The sequence below is a fragment of the Prionailurus bengalensis genome, chromosome B2, assembly GCF_016509475.1.
Source record: "Prionailurus bengalensis isolate Pbe53 chromosome B2, Fcat_Pben_1.1_paternal_pri, whole genome shotgun sequence".
In the NCBI taxonomy this organism is placed as follows: Eukaryota; Metazoa; Chordata; class Mammalia; order Carnivora; family Felidae; genus Prionailurus; species Prionailurus bengalensis.
The window spans coordinates 132,117,337-132,134,983 of NC_057349.1; the positions used below are offsets into that span (position 1 = coordinate 132,117,337).

Genomic DNA, 17,647 nt, shown 5'->3' on the forward strand with positions numbered 1-17,647 from the left:
ACTCTTAAATATAGAGAACAGAGGGTTACTAGAGGGGTTGTGGGAGGGAGGGTAGGCTAAATGAGTAATGGCTTAACTAACTTGGATGTAAATTATAAAAAAATAAATAAATTATAGAAAGTTAAAAAAAAAAGAAAACAAGTCATATAGGACTAAGTACACTCAAAGAGAGATAGCTTCTTATATAAAGGAAGTTTTGGACAATGGGAATAGGTGGAAGAAACTATAACAAGCGGTGACTGTATAGCAAGGAGGAAGGAATAGAAACGAAGGAAGGAAGGAAGGAAGGAAGGAAGGAAGGAAGGAAGGGAAAAGAAGGAAAGATGGAAGGAAAGAAGGAAGGAAGGAAGGAAGGAAGGGAAAAGAAGGAAGGAAGGAAGGAAAGAAAGAAGGAAGGAAGGTAGGAAGGAAGGAAAAGGAAAGGAGGAAGGGGAAAAAGGAAAAGAAAAGAAAGACTTTGCACTTTCAGAAGAAATTGGATCTGAATCTTCCTTACTAAATTTCTGGGGTTTCTTTAAATCCACAGTTTCTGCCAAAAGATTCAAGCACAGATTTGGAACTTATATTTGACAAGTCTCCATATGCTGCATTTTCCCTCCAAGCTTTTACTCTGGCTTGCCGAATCTGTGGTTGGTTGAATATGTGGTTTTACAGTTGCTAAAAATACCCTGAAGTCAAGCTCCTTTCAGTTTTTACACAGTCGATAAAATGGACACTCTGGCAATGGAGTTTTCAAGGCTTTGGCCTGTAACCTTGAATCAACATTTCATAAAATGTAAGGTCTGTAGGCATAGGTCATTTACATTTCACTTCAACCACAAGGTGAGTCAGAGACTGAAAAATGACACCAGGAAGGAAATGCTATAATTGTTTAACTATTTCAATCAATAGTTAATTAAGGTGGCTTTGGGATTCCTGGGAGTGACCGTGTGGAGTTTGGCTGTCAGTATGGCTGCGACCCATGAAGGAACCGAGAACAGTCCACTGAGTGCAGCGGTAATTCCAAGTCAGTGACAGAGGCCAGAGAGCTCCCACCTCATCCCCAGGGGACACAAGTGCTATCTGTCTGGGCAGGCCATACTCTGTGCACCTCTGCTAATGTCACCGTGTCAAGTCTCTGAGCCGTCAAGGTGTTTCCCTGTGTTTTTTTTTTAACAGCATACATAGACCCAGCAGACAAGACCAGCTACATCATTTGCACAGCCCAGTGGAGAAAGGAAGCATGAGGCCCCTGGTTGAAAACGCAGAGGAAATGTTAGAGACTACAATATAAAGCCTTTTCTTTTCTCCTCTGGTCTCTCTCTCAACCTGTCCTTGTGTTTTTTATTTGCCATTTAATGCTGCGCGGCGGGGGTGATACCTAGAGGCAAGTGCAGACTTTTCCAGGCCCCCCAGCCTCCACTGCGTGACTCCATACAGGTGCAGCCCTCAGGCTGCCAGGTTCCCCTCCCACAGGTCACTGGAAAGACACCACAGGGAAATTGAACCAAGCCTCTCCCCTTCTTCTCTCCCTCCTGCCCTAGCCCCTCGTAGACTGGTGATCTCGAAGGATATTTAAAAAAACAGCACATGGACTAAAAGGGTGGAGGAGGGGTGAGAGGCTCACCCCTACGTTGTTGCCTGTTAAGTGCACAGTGGCCCTGCTAGTCCAGGAGGGGATGGCCTGGAGATGCACCCGACCCTGACCTGATCTTCCTGCACTGTGTCCAGAGGCCCCTGCCAGTGGTAGAGAGTGGCAGCGGTCGATCCCTGGGCAGGGCCAGATAGTGGAGAGCTCGGAGAGCTCGGAGGGTCCCAGGGAGCACCAGGGAAGTCAGGGAGGCAGGACCATGGGTAAGCTGAGGCTCTAAGCCCCTGGAGAGCGCTCCATCGCTCCAGCACACAACACTTACAAAACACAAATCAAGTGATTAAATGATTACAGATCTCAAAATGATGACAATAGACCACGAAATCCCGAGTGCAGGGCCCTTCTGATGAGGGACCCACTGTGCATCCGTATTAGACACAGGGCCCTGAAGCCAGCCCACTGGACCAGGCCACATGTAGACATTATCTACAGTAGCATTAACTCGGGATTCAAGGGATGCAGGCAGTTTAGCAAGGGAATCCTTTGAATGTATTTTCTGCCTTCCTTCATGAGAAATGAAGTTGTTTTATTATTTTGTAGGTTAAATAATCTTTTCTTACTGATAATTTCACTTATACACCCATACATCATACTTTTATCCCTGGTCACCTAGTTGCTAATGTTTTCATGACTTTTTGTGATTTCAGGTGGCCATATTGAATGTCAAGGACATGTTACTTTGGCAAGTTTAATAGCAAACATTATCTCTTTGTTTGTTTTAAATAAATGGACTTTTGCAGTAGTAACAAAGTTACATGAAGGTGTTTTGAGTTTTTATCTCTGGGTGAGGATTTCAAATTGTTCTGGGAAGATCATGTACCATTTTATTGAATGGCCCAAACTTGGCAGAAATACAGATATTGATTAATTTTAATTTTTCTCTTTTATCTTCAACTGTGCTATGGAAAACTTTGTTTCCCACCTTTGATATTCATGTCAGATTCCTTGATTTCAGGTATTAAAAAGCTATTCCAGTATACTCTTTTTCAAATTTCAAATTCACGTCTCTCCTTCCTAGCATGTATCAGGCCTCTGCCTGAAAAAATGTGGAATGAGGAGGGATGTGATCTGTTCCTACAATATCTCTGTCTCCTTCCTCTTGTGTTTCCCCTCCTCTGTCTGCTTTAATGGGAAAAAAAGAGATAGGGAACGTAGCAAAAGTCTTTGACTTGCCTGCAGCCGTTGTGGTCCTCTTCTGATTAACACTGGATAACTGTCACCAGGATCTTGGGGTAGGTGGCCTAATGCTGATACACAGGGAATCGTTGTGAGTATTTAGGGACCTCTATAGGGGACTTCATCACTGAGAGTTCCTTAATATCAACATTCCCCCCAATTCAACCAACCACATCCATAGCACCCACAGCACCTGCTGCTTTACCATCTTGTTCCCCGAAATTCTTTTCTCTGATTGGCAGCCGTCTTATGTGGAGTGATAACAAGATGGCTTTATCTCACTGAGTGCTACTTAACTCATGGGAAAGCCCACTTCTCTTCACCCTAACAAAAGATGGAAAGGCCAACTGCCCACGGTCGCTCCATTAACCTTGTCATGACCAGTCAGTGCTCTTCTCCCCTTCTCAGGTCATCCTATGTGCTGTAGAAGGAGACATCTAACCAAGGAATGAGACGGCATTCTCCCCCATGTGGCAGATGCCTCCGATCTCTTGCCATTCCCCCTCTCTCCACCATCAGACACACTCTGTCCTGTGGCCAAGAGATAAATGTGATTTTATAGGAAGTGACAATTATGCCTTTGTGATAAAATAATAAGGAAAATTAGCAATGCAACTAAAATTCGCGACCCAAGACATAAATCCGTGAACATCCTTAAAGAAGAATGGTCGGCAGGAAGATTCTGCCCCTAACAGGGTGAGTGGAGGTGGAGCCCACTGCCGCCAGGAAGAAAGGGGGATGTGAAGAGTGGAGGAAAAGGGCTGATTCTGGACAGACATACACACAGCAGCAAAAGCATCCGCCACTTGGAAAGAGATGGTCTCGTAAGGGAAAAGAAAGAATGCACTCCACTGACGTGGCTTTCGGAAACGAGCGTGGCAGTGAGAAGCAGCCAGGCAGGGCGAGGCAGACACAGGACACGGGGGTGGGGATGACGTGGAGAAAGGCTCAGGAGACAGGCTAGGCCCAGGCCCAGGCACCACCTGAGTGGCGTCATCGCTGTATCTGTACACGTGTGTAAGCACTCACTCACTGGGTGTCTTTTTCTTTTCAATCTTCAGGAAGAGGCAGCCAGAATTCCCGCCCACCAGCCAGTGTCCGTCGGCACATGAGCAGCTTTGAAAACCCCCACACTGCAGTGAATGTGTAAGAGAAGCTGCGTGGAAAATAGAGTGGTTGGCCCTTGCTTTCTCTCTCCTGGGTTTTGCCACTTTCTAACATGGAAACAGATGTGGTGCATGCCATCAAGAATGAGGAACCATTTACGTGCCATGGTTTGCACGACCGCCTTAATTTGTCCATCGTTCTTAAAGGGACACTGTCAAGTTGTTAGTCTTTTTGCTTTTTTAAGTTTCAAAGCAAGACGCAACACTTTTTCCAACACTGGAGATTCGCTTTTGTTTGTGACTCCCACTCACAAGCTCGAAAGTGAATTTCCCCCCTTCTTAAATTTGTCAGCTTTTCCTTGGCAAACAGAGCTCTTTCTTTGCTTTTTTTTTCTTTTCTTTTTTTTTCTTTTGCCTTTTTGCTGTTGCACAAATGTTTGAAATGATCCTGTCTGCATTAAAGTACAAGCCATAACTTGAACTTATGGAGAGTTCCATAATGTCAGTTTGAGGGGTTGGACGCCAACATGAGCCTCTGCTGTGAGGCTCCCACACCCTGGGGAGCACAAAACAAAAGTTTTGTGAATCCCATGAAAAGAGAGTTTTATAAAAAGGAAATGTGGTTATTTCCCCAGGATTCTGAGTGTTTTTATCAGATTTTGCCCCATCTGATAAAAATGGTGCATGTTTGGTCCAATTTTTGACCTTTAGATCTTGACAGTGTCTCTTTAAGTTAACAAAAGAACATAGACCATGTTCAATTCATTGTGCACGGAGTCTGTGGTCATTTTCAGCTGTTCCTTTACAGCCCTTCAAACTCCTGGGAGAGTCAAAGGTACACATTCCTGCAGCAGGAGGGAGCCCACTGATGAGGTGTCTGTGGCCTGAATAGCTCTTCAGATGAGAAGAGCCCAATTGGTTCAAATGTTTGCTACTGAACCTGGCTGTGGAGGACAGTATATGAGGCCATGGAGTCTCTTTTCTTCACTCAGTGGAGTGCATTGGGAAGTCTGTGTTCTGATATTCCCTTCAAAAGCCCAAATAGAAAGAGTGCGGTCTCAGTCGAATCATACTGACTCTTAGAGGGAAAAATATGGTAGCCCTGCCAGGACGTTTCAGGTGGTAGTCAGGGGGCCTCTGCACATCTAGATCAGAGCCACTCTCGTCTGCTTGGATGCAACCTCTGCAATTTTCCCAGGTCAAAAGGCATTGAGCATTTCTTGCAGCATGAGTTGAGTCTGACCGAGGGCACAGCAAGGAGATCCTGATCATGACAGCTGCTGGCTGCCTGTCAAAAGGGATTGATGGGAATAGTAGATGTGCTTGTCCTGCCATGACAGCAGGGCCAGAAAGAGAGGAGAGTCACCTAACGTTTCATGACTTCAAGGTGAGTGCCTAAAAGCAAAAGCAGAGGCTGAAAGTGGGTACATTCTTGGTAGGTGACAAAACAGAAAAAAAAAATGCAACGATCAGCAAAGCTAATAGGTTGGCTGTTGAGAACTCTCAGAATGGGATCTATTCAAGCTTTCTTTCTGGAGACTATGAAGGATCAAGAAAAGATCGAAAAGAGACTATTTTTAGCCTTTGTTGTTTTTCAACAAACAACAGCAAAAAAGATATTCTCACTGTGACCTTCAGTTCCTACAGCTTTGAACAATCAAGGCAAAGGGGCTAGTGATGCAGATAAAGCTTCCTACTGGACCATTATGGTCTGCCTATATCTATCCTGCCCCATAGGGCCCTATGTTTCCAGAGCAAACCACAAGGACTCCAGGTCAGAGCTGAGGAACATCACATGACTTGCTATGGAAATTACAGGTTTGGTAGCATGGAGCATAGATGATACAATAATGCTTGACTTGAAGTTCCTTCAAAGGGAACATAATCTAGCATGGGAATTTGTTTCCTCTGCTGTTAATCACGATTAGGTTGAACGAGTAGCCATTTAAAATGTACTCAGAGAAACCTCAGGAACCATCAGAATTCTACTCATTGGTTCAAAACAGATTTGTCAGTTTTCTCAAGACAGTACACCTTATGCCCAGACAAAGTTCATGGAGCCTTCCATACTTTATTGACTTTGATGAGGTAATTTTATCTGTGGATGTCTTTTTCCTAATTGATGCATTGAAGAAAGCACATGCTTGTTAGTGCAAACTGATTTCCTTTGTGTTATCTTTTATCCTGTATCACATAGCTTTAACATATAGAATGTGATTAACCTAAATACTTTAAAAGGAGGACTGTATGTTTAGACTTTGTGATATTGTCATTTTCAGCAGGCCAAGTGGTTCTCTGACTAGCTTATGATGTTAGAATCCGAGGTGAGGAATAAAATTCACAATGCCATTTAAGACTGGTATCAGCAGAAACTACCAAGTTCCCATGTAGTCAAAAAGCATTTGTCTCCAATAATACATTCAGAGATTTTCTACCTTACTAGTAGTGAATCAAAAGGTGAGAAATTTTACTTATGTTCACATAGGCTCCTGGAAACTGTATACTGAATATTCAGATTTTTCTGGAAAGCTTTCAAAAGTGTAACTGGCATCAGTGGAAGTCCTTTGTACTGAAGACTAACTTTGCATCGCCTGAGAAAACAAGAGTCTGACTCATACGGTTTCAAATAGTTCCTATGCCTGCGATTCTACAAGAATCGCTCCTCAGACTTCATTCCGGTCCCAGCTCGCTGAAGCAGGTAGAGGTGAGGTATTCGTCCAGCGCATCTCTGGCATTCCTTCCGGAGTGTCTCAGTTGGGGCAGCAGCAGCCATTTTGAAGGCCCGGCGTGAGTCCCAACTGTAGCTGCATGACCTCAGCAGAACTGCCCATAAGCCTGTAGCTCTGGTTTATTTTCTTAGCTTGGTAAGCCATTCTCTCCATGCTGGGACTCAATGGCATTTCCCGTTTCCATTTGCATTTTCAGAGAAAGCAAATGCTAACCTCGTCAGGTTGCAAGGAGTGAGTCTCCACCCTCCTATGTGAAGGTCTTGCCTTGTCTGTGGGCTCTCTGGATGCCGTCCTTATGTCTGTTGTGAAGCTATTAAGCCTCGTGGCCAAGACTTGAATTGGACATAAGGGAGACAGGTGTTGTGTAAGCTTCCCCTCAGGCAGCTTGTGCAGGATGCTTCCCTCCTGATCTCAAACACCCACCCACTGTGATTCCCATTTTAGACCTCTCTGGAGCAGAGAGCAGTGTACTCGGCAGATGTAACTAGTACTTACTGAAACAAATAAAACAGACGAGATCACCCTGAATGCCAAAGATGTACTCATCTGTTTACACCACCCACTTCCAACCACTCTCCCAAGTGCTGTAAATCCTGGATTTTCTGACTGGAGGGGATTGTCGTACTCACCTAATGAAAGAAAGATCAAAGCAAGACCCCAAGCCTGTCAGAGCTGGAGTGCAGCCTCAGGCCCCCTTGGTCCTGCACACTCCCTGTCTAAATCACCCTCTAGTCCTGGTTCCTCGCCGGCCTAACAGCCATTTCCTCCAATAATGTCAGTATTCATAAAGACATCTAGCCACCTGAGGTATTCAAGCCAAATGCTACTGCACTCGGTCTCCAAATATAAGATTGTTTCAGGCCTCATGTCTGTCTTCTGAAGTGAGAGCAAGATGGCATGCTGTGTGACAATTATGGGGTGTTTCTAGACTAGGTTACTTTACCTAAGGTGAGGAAACCGAAAAAAGTTAAATAATAGAAGAAAGACGCTGATGGCCGAAACAGAAGGTATTAAAGTTATCTAGGGTTAAGTGGAAGATTTATTTCATAGTAATATTGCATTTTTATAATGCATGTATGCCTTTTTGCTGCCTCATATTTTATACATTTTTCTCCTCTCAATATCATGGCCATGGGTTCTGAACCTTTGCAAGTAAGGTAATTCCTTTTCACACCAAAATGCTTATTAAGCCCTCCCCCCAATTGATGATAGTAATTGTATTTTTTTTAGTGGCCGCTTGAACAAAAAACACAAAAAAGCTTCTCAGAATTTAGCTATACTTGTACCTAGCAGCACACTTTGTCATAATAGCGTTTACATGCATTTGAAAATAGCAGTGCACAATCTGTGAAGACATAACATTGATTCAGTCTAAAAGCAAAGCTTATTGGATTTGTAGATTCATGGACCATTCAAGCTGTATATGGACCACACGTCAGAAACAACTAATTCAGAAGGACCAAGGTTTATGCTCTGTGCTGCAGTTCCTATGAGATGATACATTTCCTTCACTATCTCTGGTTTTCAGGAAGCAATTTATTTTGTCCTTGGGAAAAAAAAAAAGGTGAATCTAATTTTCTTAATCTGATAAATGCCCTGGGACATTAGAACGGCTTCCTAATTAAACAGTACTTTACTGCAAATCTGGAACAAGACTCTGAAGGGAAGGAAAAGCTGCTAATTTTGACGGCCAGGGTGAAAATCTTCCATTACAAGAATAAGAAAGGTATTGGATTAAAACAGAACTAAGTTGTGATTACATCCACATGCAAGGTGATTAATAATACCATTAACATAGGGAAGCACATGATTTTTAAAAAGGCCCACGTAGAATACTGGGCAGTGAGGTAGCTTGAGTGAGTGAGTGAGCGAGCGAGTGAGTGAAGTAGGTCCCAGAAATACAGGCATAGCTTTTTGCCAGCATGTGTGGAGACTGGAGTGACATTTTGTTGAGGTATATAAGCCCGGTGGTGAAGTGAGGTGTAGACTAGCTCTCAAGAGACTTATGTCTTGAACACACACACACAACTAAATGAAGACACAAGGCATCCTTCTAGTTTAATGATTTCTAAAAAAAAATAAGCATTGAGGGGCGCCTGGGTGGCTCAGTCGGTTAAGCGTCCGACTTCGGCTCAGGTCATGATCTCGCGGTTCGTGAGTTCAAGCCCCGTGTCGGGCTCTGTGCTGACAGCTCAGAGCCTGGAGCCTGTTTCAGATTCTGTGTCTCCCTCTCTCTCTCTGACCCTCCCCCGTTCATGCTCTGTCTCTCTGTCTCAAAAATAAATAAATGTTAAAAAAAAATTTAATAAAAAAAAAAGCATTGAGAGGCAGGCATTAGGAGAAGGAAAAAGTGTTTCCGTTGCAATTAAAAGGGATGCAAATGATTGAGGTTAGATGGTATACTAAAGCATAGTTAAAAGGCAAGGCAAGAGGCATATCAGTGGTTTTATACTTTCTGGAAGGGTCATAATGATTGCACCAAGAGAAAAATGGTGTGAGTAGAGTAGGGAGTGGAGGAAATTGGGAAAGAAGGAAGTTGGAATTTACCTAGGGTTTCAAACTCAGAAGAGGAACTGTGGATTATGGTCCTGCCTGTTGGCTGGTTGACTGTTCATACTGGGAACATTAATCATCTGTTTTTGAGTTGACTCAACTCGGAAGAAAGTCAGGTATTCTAATATGAGTGTGGAAGCTGAAAAGTCTGTAATTTTGCATTTACAAGGACTTCTACATTCTCAAGGAATATAGTAAGCATATATTTAAGAGAAATATTAATTTTCATATCGTATTTTGGAGATAGGATTTTTCCTAGACAGTTAAAAATTCAGCATATAAATTATAAGCTATATAGAAGAACTACCTTTTCCCAAATAATGAGATCAAAATTTTAGCTACTGTACCTATTTTGGGACTTCTTTATCCAGAATTTTCTGTAATAGGTATCAGAATTTCTTTAACATTCCGTACTTAGTGGCTCACTTCCCTCTTCAAGATAATAATATATAAAATGTCAAAACATTATTGTCATTGTAAATGTGACACACATATAATTTTGAAGTACTCATTCTTGTATTTTCAAAATGATTAAATAAACCATTATATTAGCTACTGATCATTCCATACATTTTCCCAAACAAAAGACCATGATACAAAATAGTCTATTTCACACATCCACCTAAGAAAAAAACTGTTCCTTATCCCTATTCCTTTTAATGTCAAAAATGTGTTAACATTGTGCTACTTTCTCTGTTGTTTTCACGAATACAGTGAAAAAGCAAACTGAACACACACACATACACGAAAAAATAAACTTCCTGATTTAAGTATTAACACCGCTGTTATTAATAGTATGCTGTGGCAAGGCACCACCATCTGCTGAGAGTTATACAGAAAAAAAAAAAGCTAAAAGTCCAAAAGCAAGACCAGTGTTATTAATTACAACATACAGAATAGAGTTTGAGTACATACGCAATACATCTCTTTCCCTCCTTCTTCTTCTTCTTCTTCTTCTTCTTCTTCTTTCTCTTCCCCCTCCTCCCCCTCCTCCTTCCCCTTCCTCCCCCTCCTCCCCCTCCTCCTCCCCCTCCTCCTCCCCCTCCTCCTCCCCCTCCTCCTCCCCCTCCTCCTCCCCCTCCACCTCCCTCTCCTCCTCCCCCTCCTCCTCCTCTTTCTATTTAATTGGTTTTAAAATGGTCCCACGAAGATATATGCCAATAAAGCTGGAGTCCTGCTGGTACCCCAACATTTTTTCTTCTCCAAAGCTCAATGAGTAAAAGGCCATGGAAGGGCTTTTGTCTCAGTAACTTCTGCTTTCTCTGAATCTTCCTTTCGTCTCATTTGCATCACAAACTATGCTGAAGGACTAACCCAGGGTCTAACCATCTGTATTTTGCTGGACTTCCTTAACACTACCTAGTTAAAAATCCCCAGTGTGGAAATCCCAAATCAGCCGCTGTGAATCAGGGCCTTTATGTGAATTGCGGTCCATTGTAAGTGTCAGGGATGGTGCATTGAAACAAAAAGAAAAGCAACACTTGTGACACACTTAAATGGAATGTGGGTCTGGGTTTTCCGTCACCTGCTTTCTTCTCCTCCGTACAGCTGCCGTGTGTATGACCACGCTGCTCTGGTACCTGCACACGGTGAGAAAAGCTTTGATTTGTTCCAGGGACTGAGAAGAAAGGGCGACAAGAGCTATGGTCGTTATATTCTGTTGTCCCCGTGTAACTGTAGTTTTATTTTTTGGTTCCTCCATCAATTTTGGAATCTTTCAAAGGCTTGCACAGAGTGACAATTTTGTTGTTACCTTAGGCGTGTGCGTGTGTACGTGGGTGTATAATAACTTGGTGAAATCTCAGACCTAAATGAAAATAGCTGCTTGTGTAACAGGCTGGCTTTTCTCCCCTACAACTTGTTCAGGGGCAAAATGTTCTGCCTTGTCTTGGGGTGAATGGAATCACTGACTGCAGCTACAGAGGCCACCTGGGGTCGCTGCAGCTTTTGGCCTTTGACCTGTAATAAGGGGAGATTGAGGGCTTGGTGCCAGACCTACAGTGGCTCCCGGGAGCGGGGTGGGGGTGGGGGGAATCAAATTGCCTTGAGCTGGGATTGCGTATAATTTGTATGTGTCTTATCCTGTGTGCATGATATACCTGCAAATAAATCCATCTCTATTTTGTTCATAGTTCTAATGGCAAGTCTGTGTCATGGTCTGAACCAGGTGGAAGACAGGTGCCCAAAGGACAGCACATGTGGCACCGCCTCTCTGTGCACGTGAAGACCAATGAGACGGCCTGCAACCAAACAGCCGTCATCAAGCCCCTCACTAAAAGTTACCAGGGCTCTGGCAAGAGCCTGACCTTTTCCGATACCAGCACCAAGACCCTTTACAACGTGGAGGAGGAGGATGCCCAGCCGGTCGGCTTCAGCCCTCCCAACAGTCCTTCCATGGTGGTGCACCGACGTGTGCCAACCGCGGTGAGCACCCCGCCTCTGCCGCCCCACCTGACCACAGAGGAGACCCCCCTCTTCCTGGCCGACCCGGCCGTCCCCAAGGGCTTGCCCCCTCCCCTCCAGCAGCCACCGCCACCGCAGAAATCCCTGATGGACCAGCTACAGGGAGTGGTCAACAATTTCAGCACCGGGATCCCCGATTTCAACGCGGTGCTCGCAGTCCCCGGGGGTCCGGGGAACGGGGTGCGCTCGCTGTACCCGCCCCCGGCGCCCCCGCAGCACCTGCAAATGCTCCCGCTGCAACTGAGCACCTTCGGGGAGGAGCCCGCCTCCCCGCCGGCAGAAGACGAGGATGAGGACGACAGCGAGAGGTTTAAGCTCCTCCAGGAGTACTTGTACGAGCGGGAAGGGAACACCGAGGAAGACGAGCTGGAGGAGGAAGACGAGGACCTGCAGGCGGCCAGCAAACCCCTCCCCGAGGATTCACCTGCTCTGACGCCTCCGTCGCCTTTCCGCGACTCGGTGGCCTCCGGCAGCTCGGTGCCCAGCTCCCCCGTGTCCGAGTCGGTGCTCTGCACCCCTCCCAACGTGACCTACGCCTCCGTCATTCTGAGGGACTACAAGCAAAGCTCCTCCACCCTGTAGGGAGGAGGTGTCCGCGGGGACAGCGAGAAAAACCAGGGAGCACCAGCACCTCCGGAGATGCGCCGACGGCTGGGAGGAGGAGATGGGGGGAGGAGGGTGAAGTCAGCAGGCAAGGAGGACAATGCTGCTGCCGTAGGGAAGGCCAGAGGGAACTGTGCTCTGCAAGCAAAAAGGGATCCAGGCGAGGATTCCGATTCTTGAATTATTCAAAAGCCTTCTCTGGGAAGAAAGGGAATTCTGACAAAGCACAATCCCATATAATAAACAACTTTCACCACATAAATGAATGAATAAATAAATAATAAGTCAATAAATAAATAAATCAACACGAATAATCTCCTCTTTTGGACATTGTGCATAGATAGACATGCCCACACACACTTGGCCAGCTTGAAACGAGACAGCACGTGTGGACCAGCCAGGTGAATCGTTGGTGGACATCATGGTGTTCGCGGTATTCTTAGTGAGCAGGCTGGAGCCAGAGCAGGTGGGTGCAGGAGGGGCAGGCATGGAACCACCCATGGGACGGCAGCTCATTTTTCTCCAGCCCTTCTCCTTACTGAGCGCACAGACTCCTGGTCTTCAGGAGCCTCCCTTCACCCATTGCACCTGACCCCGGGCCAGCCTTGTTGCGCTGGGAAAAAAGTGTATGGATACCCTACTGCTCTGTGATTTCTCTCTATTTAGGAAAACAGGAATCAGAGCAAAATCATCACCAAAAAGTGCTTCATCAGGAGTGCCAAGGGAGGAAGGATTGAGAAGCAAGAGGACACATAAGCATGAGGCTTTGAACACAATCAGCACAAATAACGTCCCATATTTGATACTCGCTTATTGGTGATTTCGGAGAAAAGATTAGAGCAAGCGATTGTTTTGAGACTGGCAGAAGGTGTTTTGTGGATTTTCTTGTGTTTGTGCCAAGGGGGCTCTTCTCTGCCCTTTAATTAAAGAGAACAAACCATGTGGCAAAATTGTTACCTTACATTTACTGTAGCAAATAATACTTACCAGTTGAACTTCTAAAATGCAGTATGTGTATTTGGTGCCGTTGTTTCTCCTGTGTACTACAGACACAAATCCATCTTCCAACTTAAGGGTGTACTCAGAGCAACTCTTGCTGGTTCAATGACAAATAACGTCCTTCCTATTGTCATCCTTCCTATTGACAAATAATTCCTGTAACTGGTGAGTGAATGTATTCCTGTGTCTTTGTATACTTGTGATAATAAAATTTGTGCACTGTAATGTCAATGTAACTGCAACTAGAAGTCGTCTTTCCAATATAGTATAGATATTTCTTTGTTCCAATGATGTTTTAGGTATTGTCACCAATATCTGCAGAAGCTCTTTGATGGTTTGAGTGCTGTGGTCCAATGGTTTCCTTATGCTGCTCAGATGGTCCTCCCTCTTCTAAAAGGGAACTTCTTTTTCAGATATTTTATGATGTGGATATGTTATAACGAAGTGGCTTGGAAATGTGTTGTATTAAAAATTCACAAAAACTGTGGGTTACAATAAAAAAGTACATTTTATAAATTTTCAGATATCATTATTAAAACATAAGGTTGAAATGACAGTGTTGAGATGATTTCAGGTCACTTTAGATTTTTTTAAAGAGATTTTCCACAGCGACTTGAGCTTTCAGTGTTTATAAAGCATATGCTAACCTCTCTGTCTGGCATAATTTCCCCAGTTTTCTATTTACCATTTTTTGCTTTCTTTTAATTTTTATTTCCATGTACTTTTATTCCTCTATTTTCGCTGTCATCCCTTTTCTTTATATTTTTGTTGTGTACTGTGTGTAATAACCACGTATGTGTCATCCAGTCATTTCATTTATATCCTCCTTTTTACACCCAATAAAAGTGACTCTTCTCGCCATTTTGATTTCTTCTATTATTTGTGGAATGGATCTTACCCCTTTAAATATCTGTTTATGCCTTATGTGCAGTCATATTTTAATATGCTTCCTTCATTTGGAAGCTGATTTCTCAGCCAAAAATCATCTTAGAATCTTTAAATACCCGCCTCATCATTTGTTCAGAATTTAACATCAGCTCCGATGTTTGAGGCTCATGTTTCTCATGCCTTCCCATACTCCACTGCCAAGTTTAGTCGGTTCCATAACAAGAATGGACCGCCTTTCTTTTAAAAAATTATTTTGTGACACCTTTGGTGTTAATGACTGAACAAGGATTTCAATTCCATGTTGAAAAATGACTGAAACGAGGATTTCAATTCCATGTTTTCACTGTAATGAAGGAGAATGAGGGAATTAGATGGCTCCCATGCTTAATAGATGGTCTACTTCCTGGCAAACTAGCAAGTAAAAGCCTACTATCTATTATTCGTGAAACATGTTTTATATCTTAATGCCACTAACATATGTCCTTGATATCACAGGACTTGTGCATTCAGATTTTTTAAAAGTAAGTATAGATCAGGAAAACTGCTCTACTATTCAAATAATGTAAGATATCGGTTTGTTCTGAGGTTTTAGTCTGAAACATTTGGTGAACACATTCAACACCAATCACATTATTTCTCTGAATGCCTAATATTACCATGATTAAATGTTTTCCTGAACACAATGCAGTATTAGCTCTTACAGCATAATTGTTCAAAATTGGAAATGTACACAGACATACCTTATACCAAAAATGCAGATACTTTTCATCTTGATGTACGTGCTTATACACGTTGTTTAGCTTCTTGTAAAAGTGTTTTCCTTTGGCTCGTTACTGCCTTTGTCAAATAATCTTGATAATGCTGTATAATAAATATTTTCTATTTATTAAATGTGTGCATTCCTTCTCCATACTTTGTAAGAGGTACACTAAGAGAAATAGACTGGTACAAAAAACAATTACGATGGTCTGATTTTGCTCCCAACATGTCTGCCAGATGAAAGTTAGAGAACATCATGCAAGACCTACAGGCCAGGTGGGTGATAGAGAAGAGTACAGTTTGATGATGTGGAAGGTGGGAGGGACCTGAAACTCTAGATTGAAAATTAAATCCAGAATTTGAATATTCAGTGCTATGACATTGTCTTGCATTTTTTGATAGAATTGTGAGACTTGACAGACTCCCGGATCTCTAGCAGAGCTCTGGAAACAGAGGCATATGAAAGCTGCATCTTTGTTTCATTTGTGCCCCACAAGGCTCACACTCTAGAGGGACCTGGTTTCTTACTTTGGTGATACCTTCCTCTGTTCCCTTACATTTCAAGTTCTATTCCCTTTTATTTCAATAGAGACTTCACTGGTCTTCAAAACAAGTAAGCCCCTGTTATTCACATCTTCTGCTGTAAGATACCTGCAAGGTAAAGTATCTACCAAGTGTTGTCCAAGGGGAGAGCGATGATGGTACAAGGATCACATTCATGAGACTGCGATGTATTTAGATGGTAGGAGCAAGATATATACAGGAAAGCTGATGTTGAAGGAATCTCCAGAATCAGGGGCTGAGACACCAGGGAGCTTCTTCACTGTATCTTGAGAATAGAATGAGAAATCATGAAATGGGAGCTTGATGTCTCAGAGAGAAAAGTCATAGGACAGAGAATGAGAAACAAAAGATGAAGAAGGAGAAGAAAGAGGAGGAGGGCGAGGAGGAGGAAGAGGAGGACGAGGGGGAGGAGAAGAAGAAAAAAGAAAAAGTTTCAGGTGTGTTGTCCAAAGATACCCTTAGATTGCCTGTTAGGTTATAAGGACCTCCATTTAGAGAGTCCAGAAACTTCACCATAAGGAAGACATTTGAAGCAGGTGGGTCTGGGCTCCAGATAGCACAAATGATGTGTGAATAACTACCCCGATAATTTCCCAGAGACTATTTTGAGAGGGAATCACAGAGAAGGGAAACAACATGTTCATCCACTTACTCTGTGCCAGACATTTTGCTAGGTTCTTTACATTCTCATTTAATCGTCCCAGTACCACTGCTACAGGGATATTTTAGAATACTGAAGTAACTTGCCCAGAGTCCCTCAGCTAGCAAGTGGCCCATCAGGGATTTGAGCCCTGTCCTAAGCCAGCACAGAGCCTGTGAGTTCGTGTTCCTCTCTAGAGCTCAGGAGAGTATGTAGGGGCCGGTCCCCCTTTCTCATTCCCACAGCATTTTACTCCCATCCGACTACATTATGGTTTGCATGTCTCTTTCCCTTAGTAGATTCTAAGTTCCTTTTTGTTTGAGATCCATTTTCTTCTTTCTAATTTGTGAGACTTTAGGGCAAAGCAGACGCTCAGTAAATGTCGAAAAAAGGAAATGAGTGTTGTAACACCGTGTAGTTTTCCCAGCTTAGTTCTCTGAAGATTTATTCCAAGAGCCTTATGGGGTCCAGAGCTTTATATTTCCACCTACTGATCCTAACTCTGCCAACTGGAACAACACATGTTTTCATCATGAAGAACAAGCTCTCCTTTTGGCATCAAAAAGAGCTGTCCCACTGGGCAGAAGGTCTGCCTTTCTTGCGGAAGAGCATGGCAACACTCGGTGACCATCGAGCCCGGCCAGAGGTCTGGCAAAGCAATAATAGGTGTGAGGAACAGCGTCCTCTGCAGGAGAGCTGCTGGTAACATAAGACTGCTGAAGCAGGGCGCCCATCATCCAAAGGGAAAGCATGGGCTGAAGGTTCCTTCTTTACAGAAGGACATATCTTTAGACAAGGTGAAAGGCAAAACTAGCCACCGGGGCTTGCGGGGAACATGGGAGAAAGGGAGAGCCCAGTTTAGGGAGTTGAAGTAATGACGCTATTAAACCAGAAACTGGCTTGATTTTTCTCATGGTAGCTTGGGAAACAAGGCTTATAGATTAATAAGATGAAGAAGAAGAAGAAGCAGCAGCTTAAGAATGAGCATAACAAACACTGAAAAGGAAAAGAATCATAGAATTATTGAGTTGGAAGTCAATTTAGAAGTCATTTAAAATAAGCTATCACCCCATTTTCAACTCTATTTCTCTGTGTCCTGTTCCTCTTGCTGTGTCAGAGGCAGGTGAGGAGTCACTTCTGGCGAGGGTGGGGTAGGTGGAGGGAGGGGCTGGGGTACAAGGCCTACTACCTGCACTTGTACAAAAAGAGAGCAGATAGCCCCACACATTAAGTGAGCGACGTTAACCCAGGAAGCTAGCCAGAGAACAGAACTAAGACACAAATCCGGGATGAAGGTATTGGAGGACCAGGAAAACAAGGGGGTAGAAGCAGCAAGGCGTGTGGAAGGCTGATAGTCTGATGGCATTCAAACAACCAAACTGCTGGTGACAGAGAAATGCACTCTCAGTGGGACTAAGGAGGCATACATGTGTGGCCTGGGCTTATTTTAAGGAATGGGATGGATTCGGGTGAGTTTTGCCCTCTGCTGAAGTATTTCCAGGGACTAGGATCTTGCATTCGAAAAGGGAAAACTCTA

The 17,647-nt window shown here is 43.8% G+C and overlaps 1 protein-coding gene across 5 annotated transcripts in view; it reads left to right on the forward strand.

The window, feature by feature from the left end:
• Positions 1–15,038, forward strand: part of GRM1 (glutamate metabotropic receptor 1) — a 438,262-nt gene extending 423,224 nt beyond the window's left edge. For 3 of the 5 annotated variants that reach the window (XM_043592549.1, XM_043592548.1, XM_043592546.1), the window contains exon 9: positions 11,327–15,038. In XM_043592549.1, the coding sequence (XP_043448484.1) occupies positions 11,327–12,239 (913 nt within the window). In that variant the 3' untranslated portion in view covers positions 12,240–15,038. Of the gene's footprint in view, positions 1–3,867; positions 3,953–11,326 lie in introns of all 5 variants that reach the window. The other 2 variants (XM_043592551.1, XM_043592550.1) reach the window with 2 other exon arrangements.
• Positions 15,039–17,647: the final 2,609 nt, after the last annotated feature.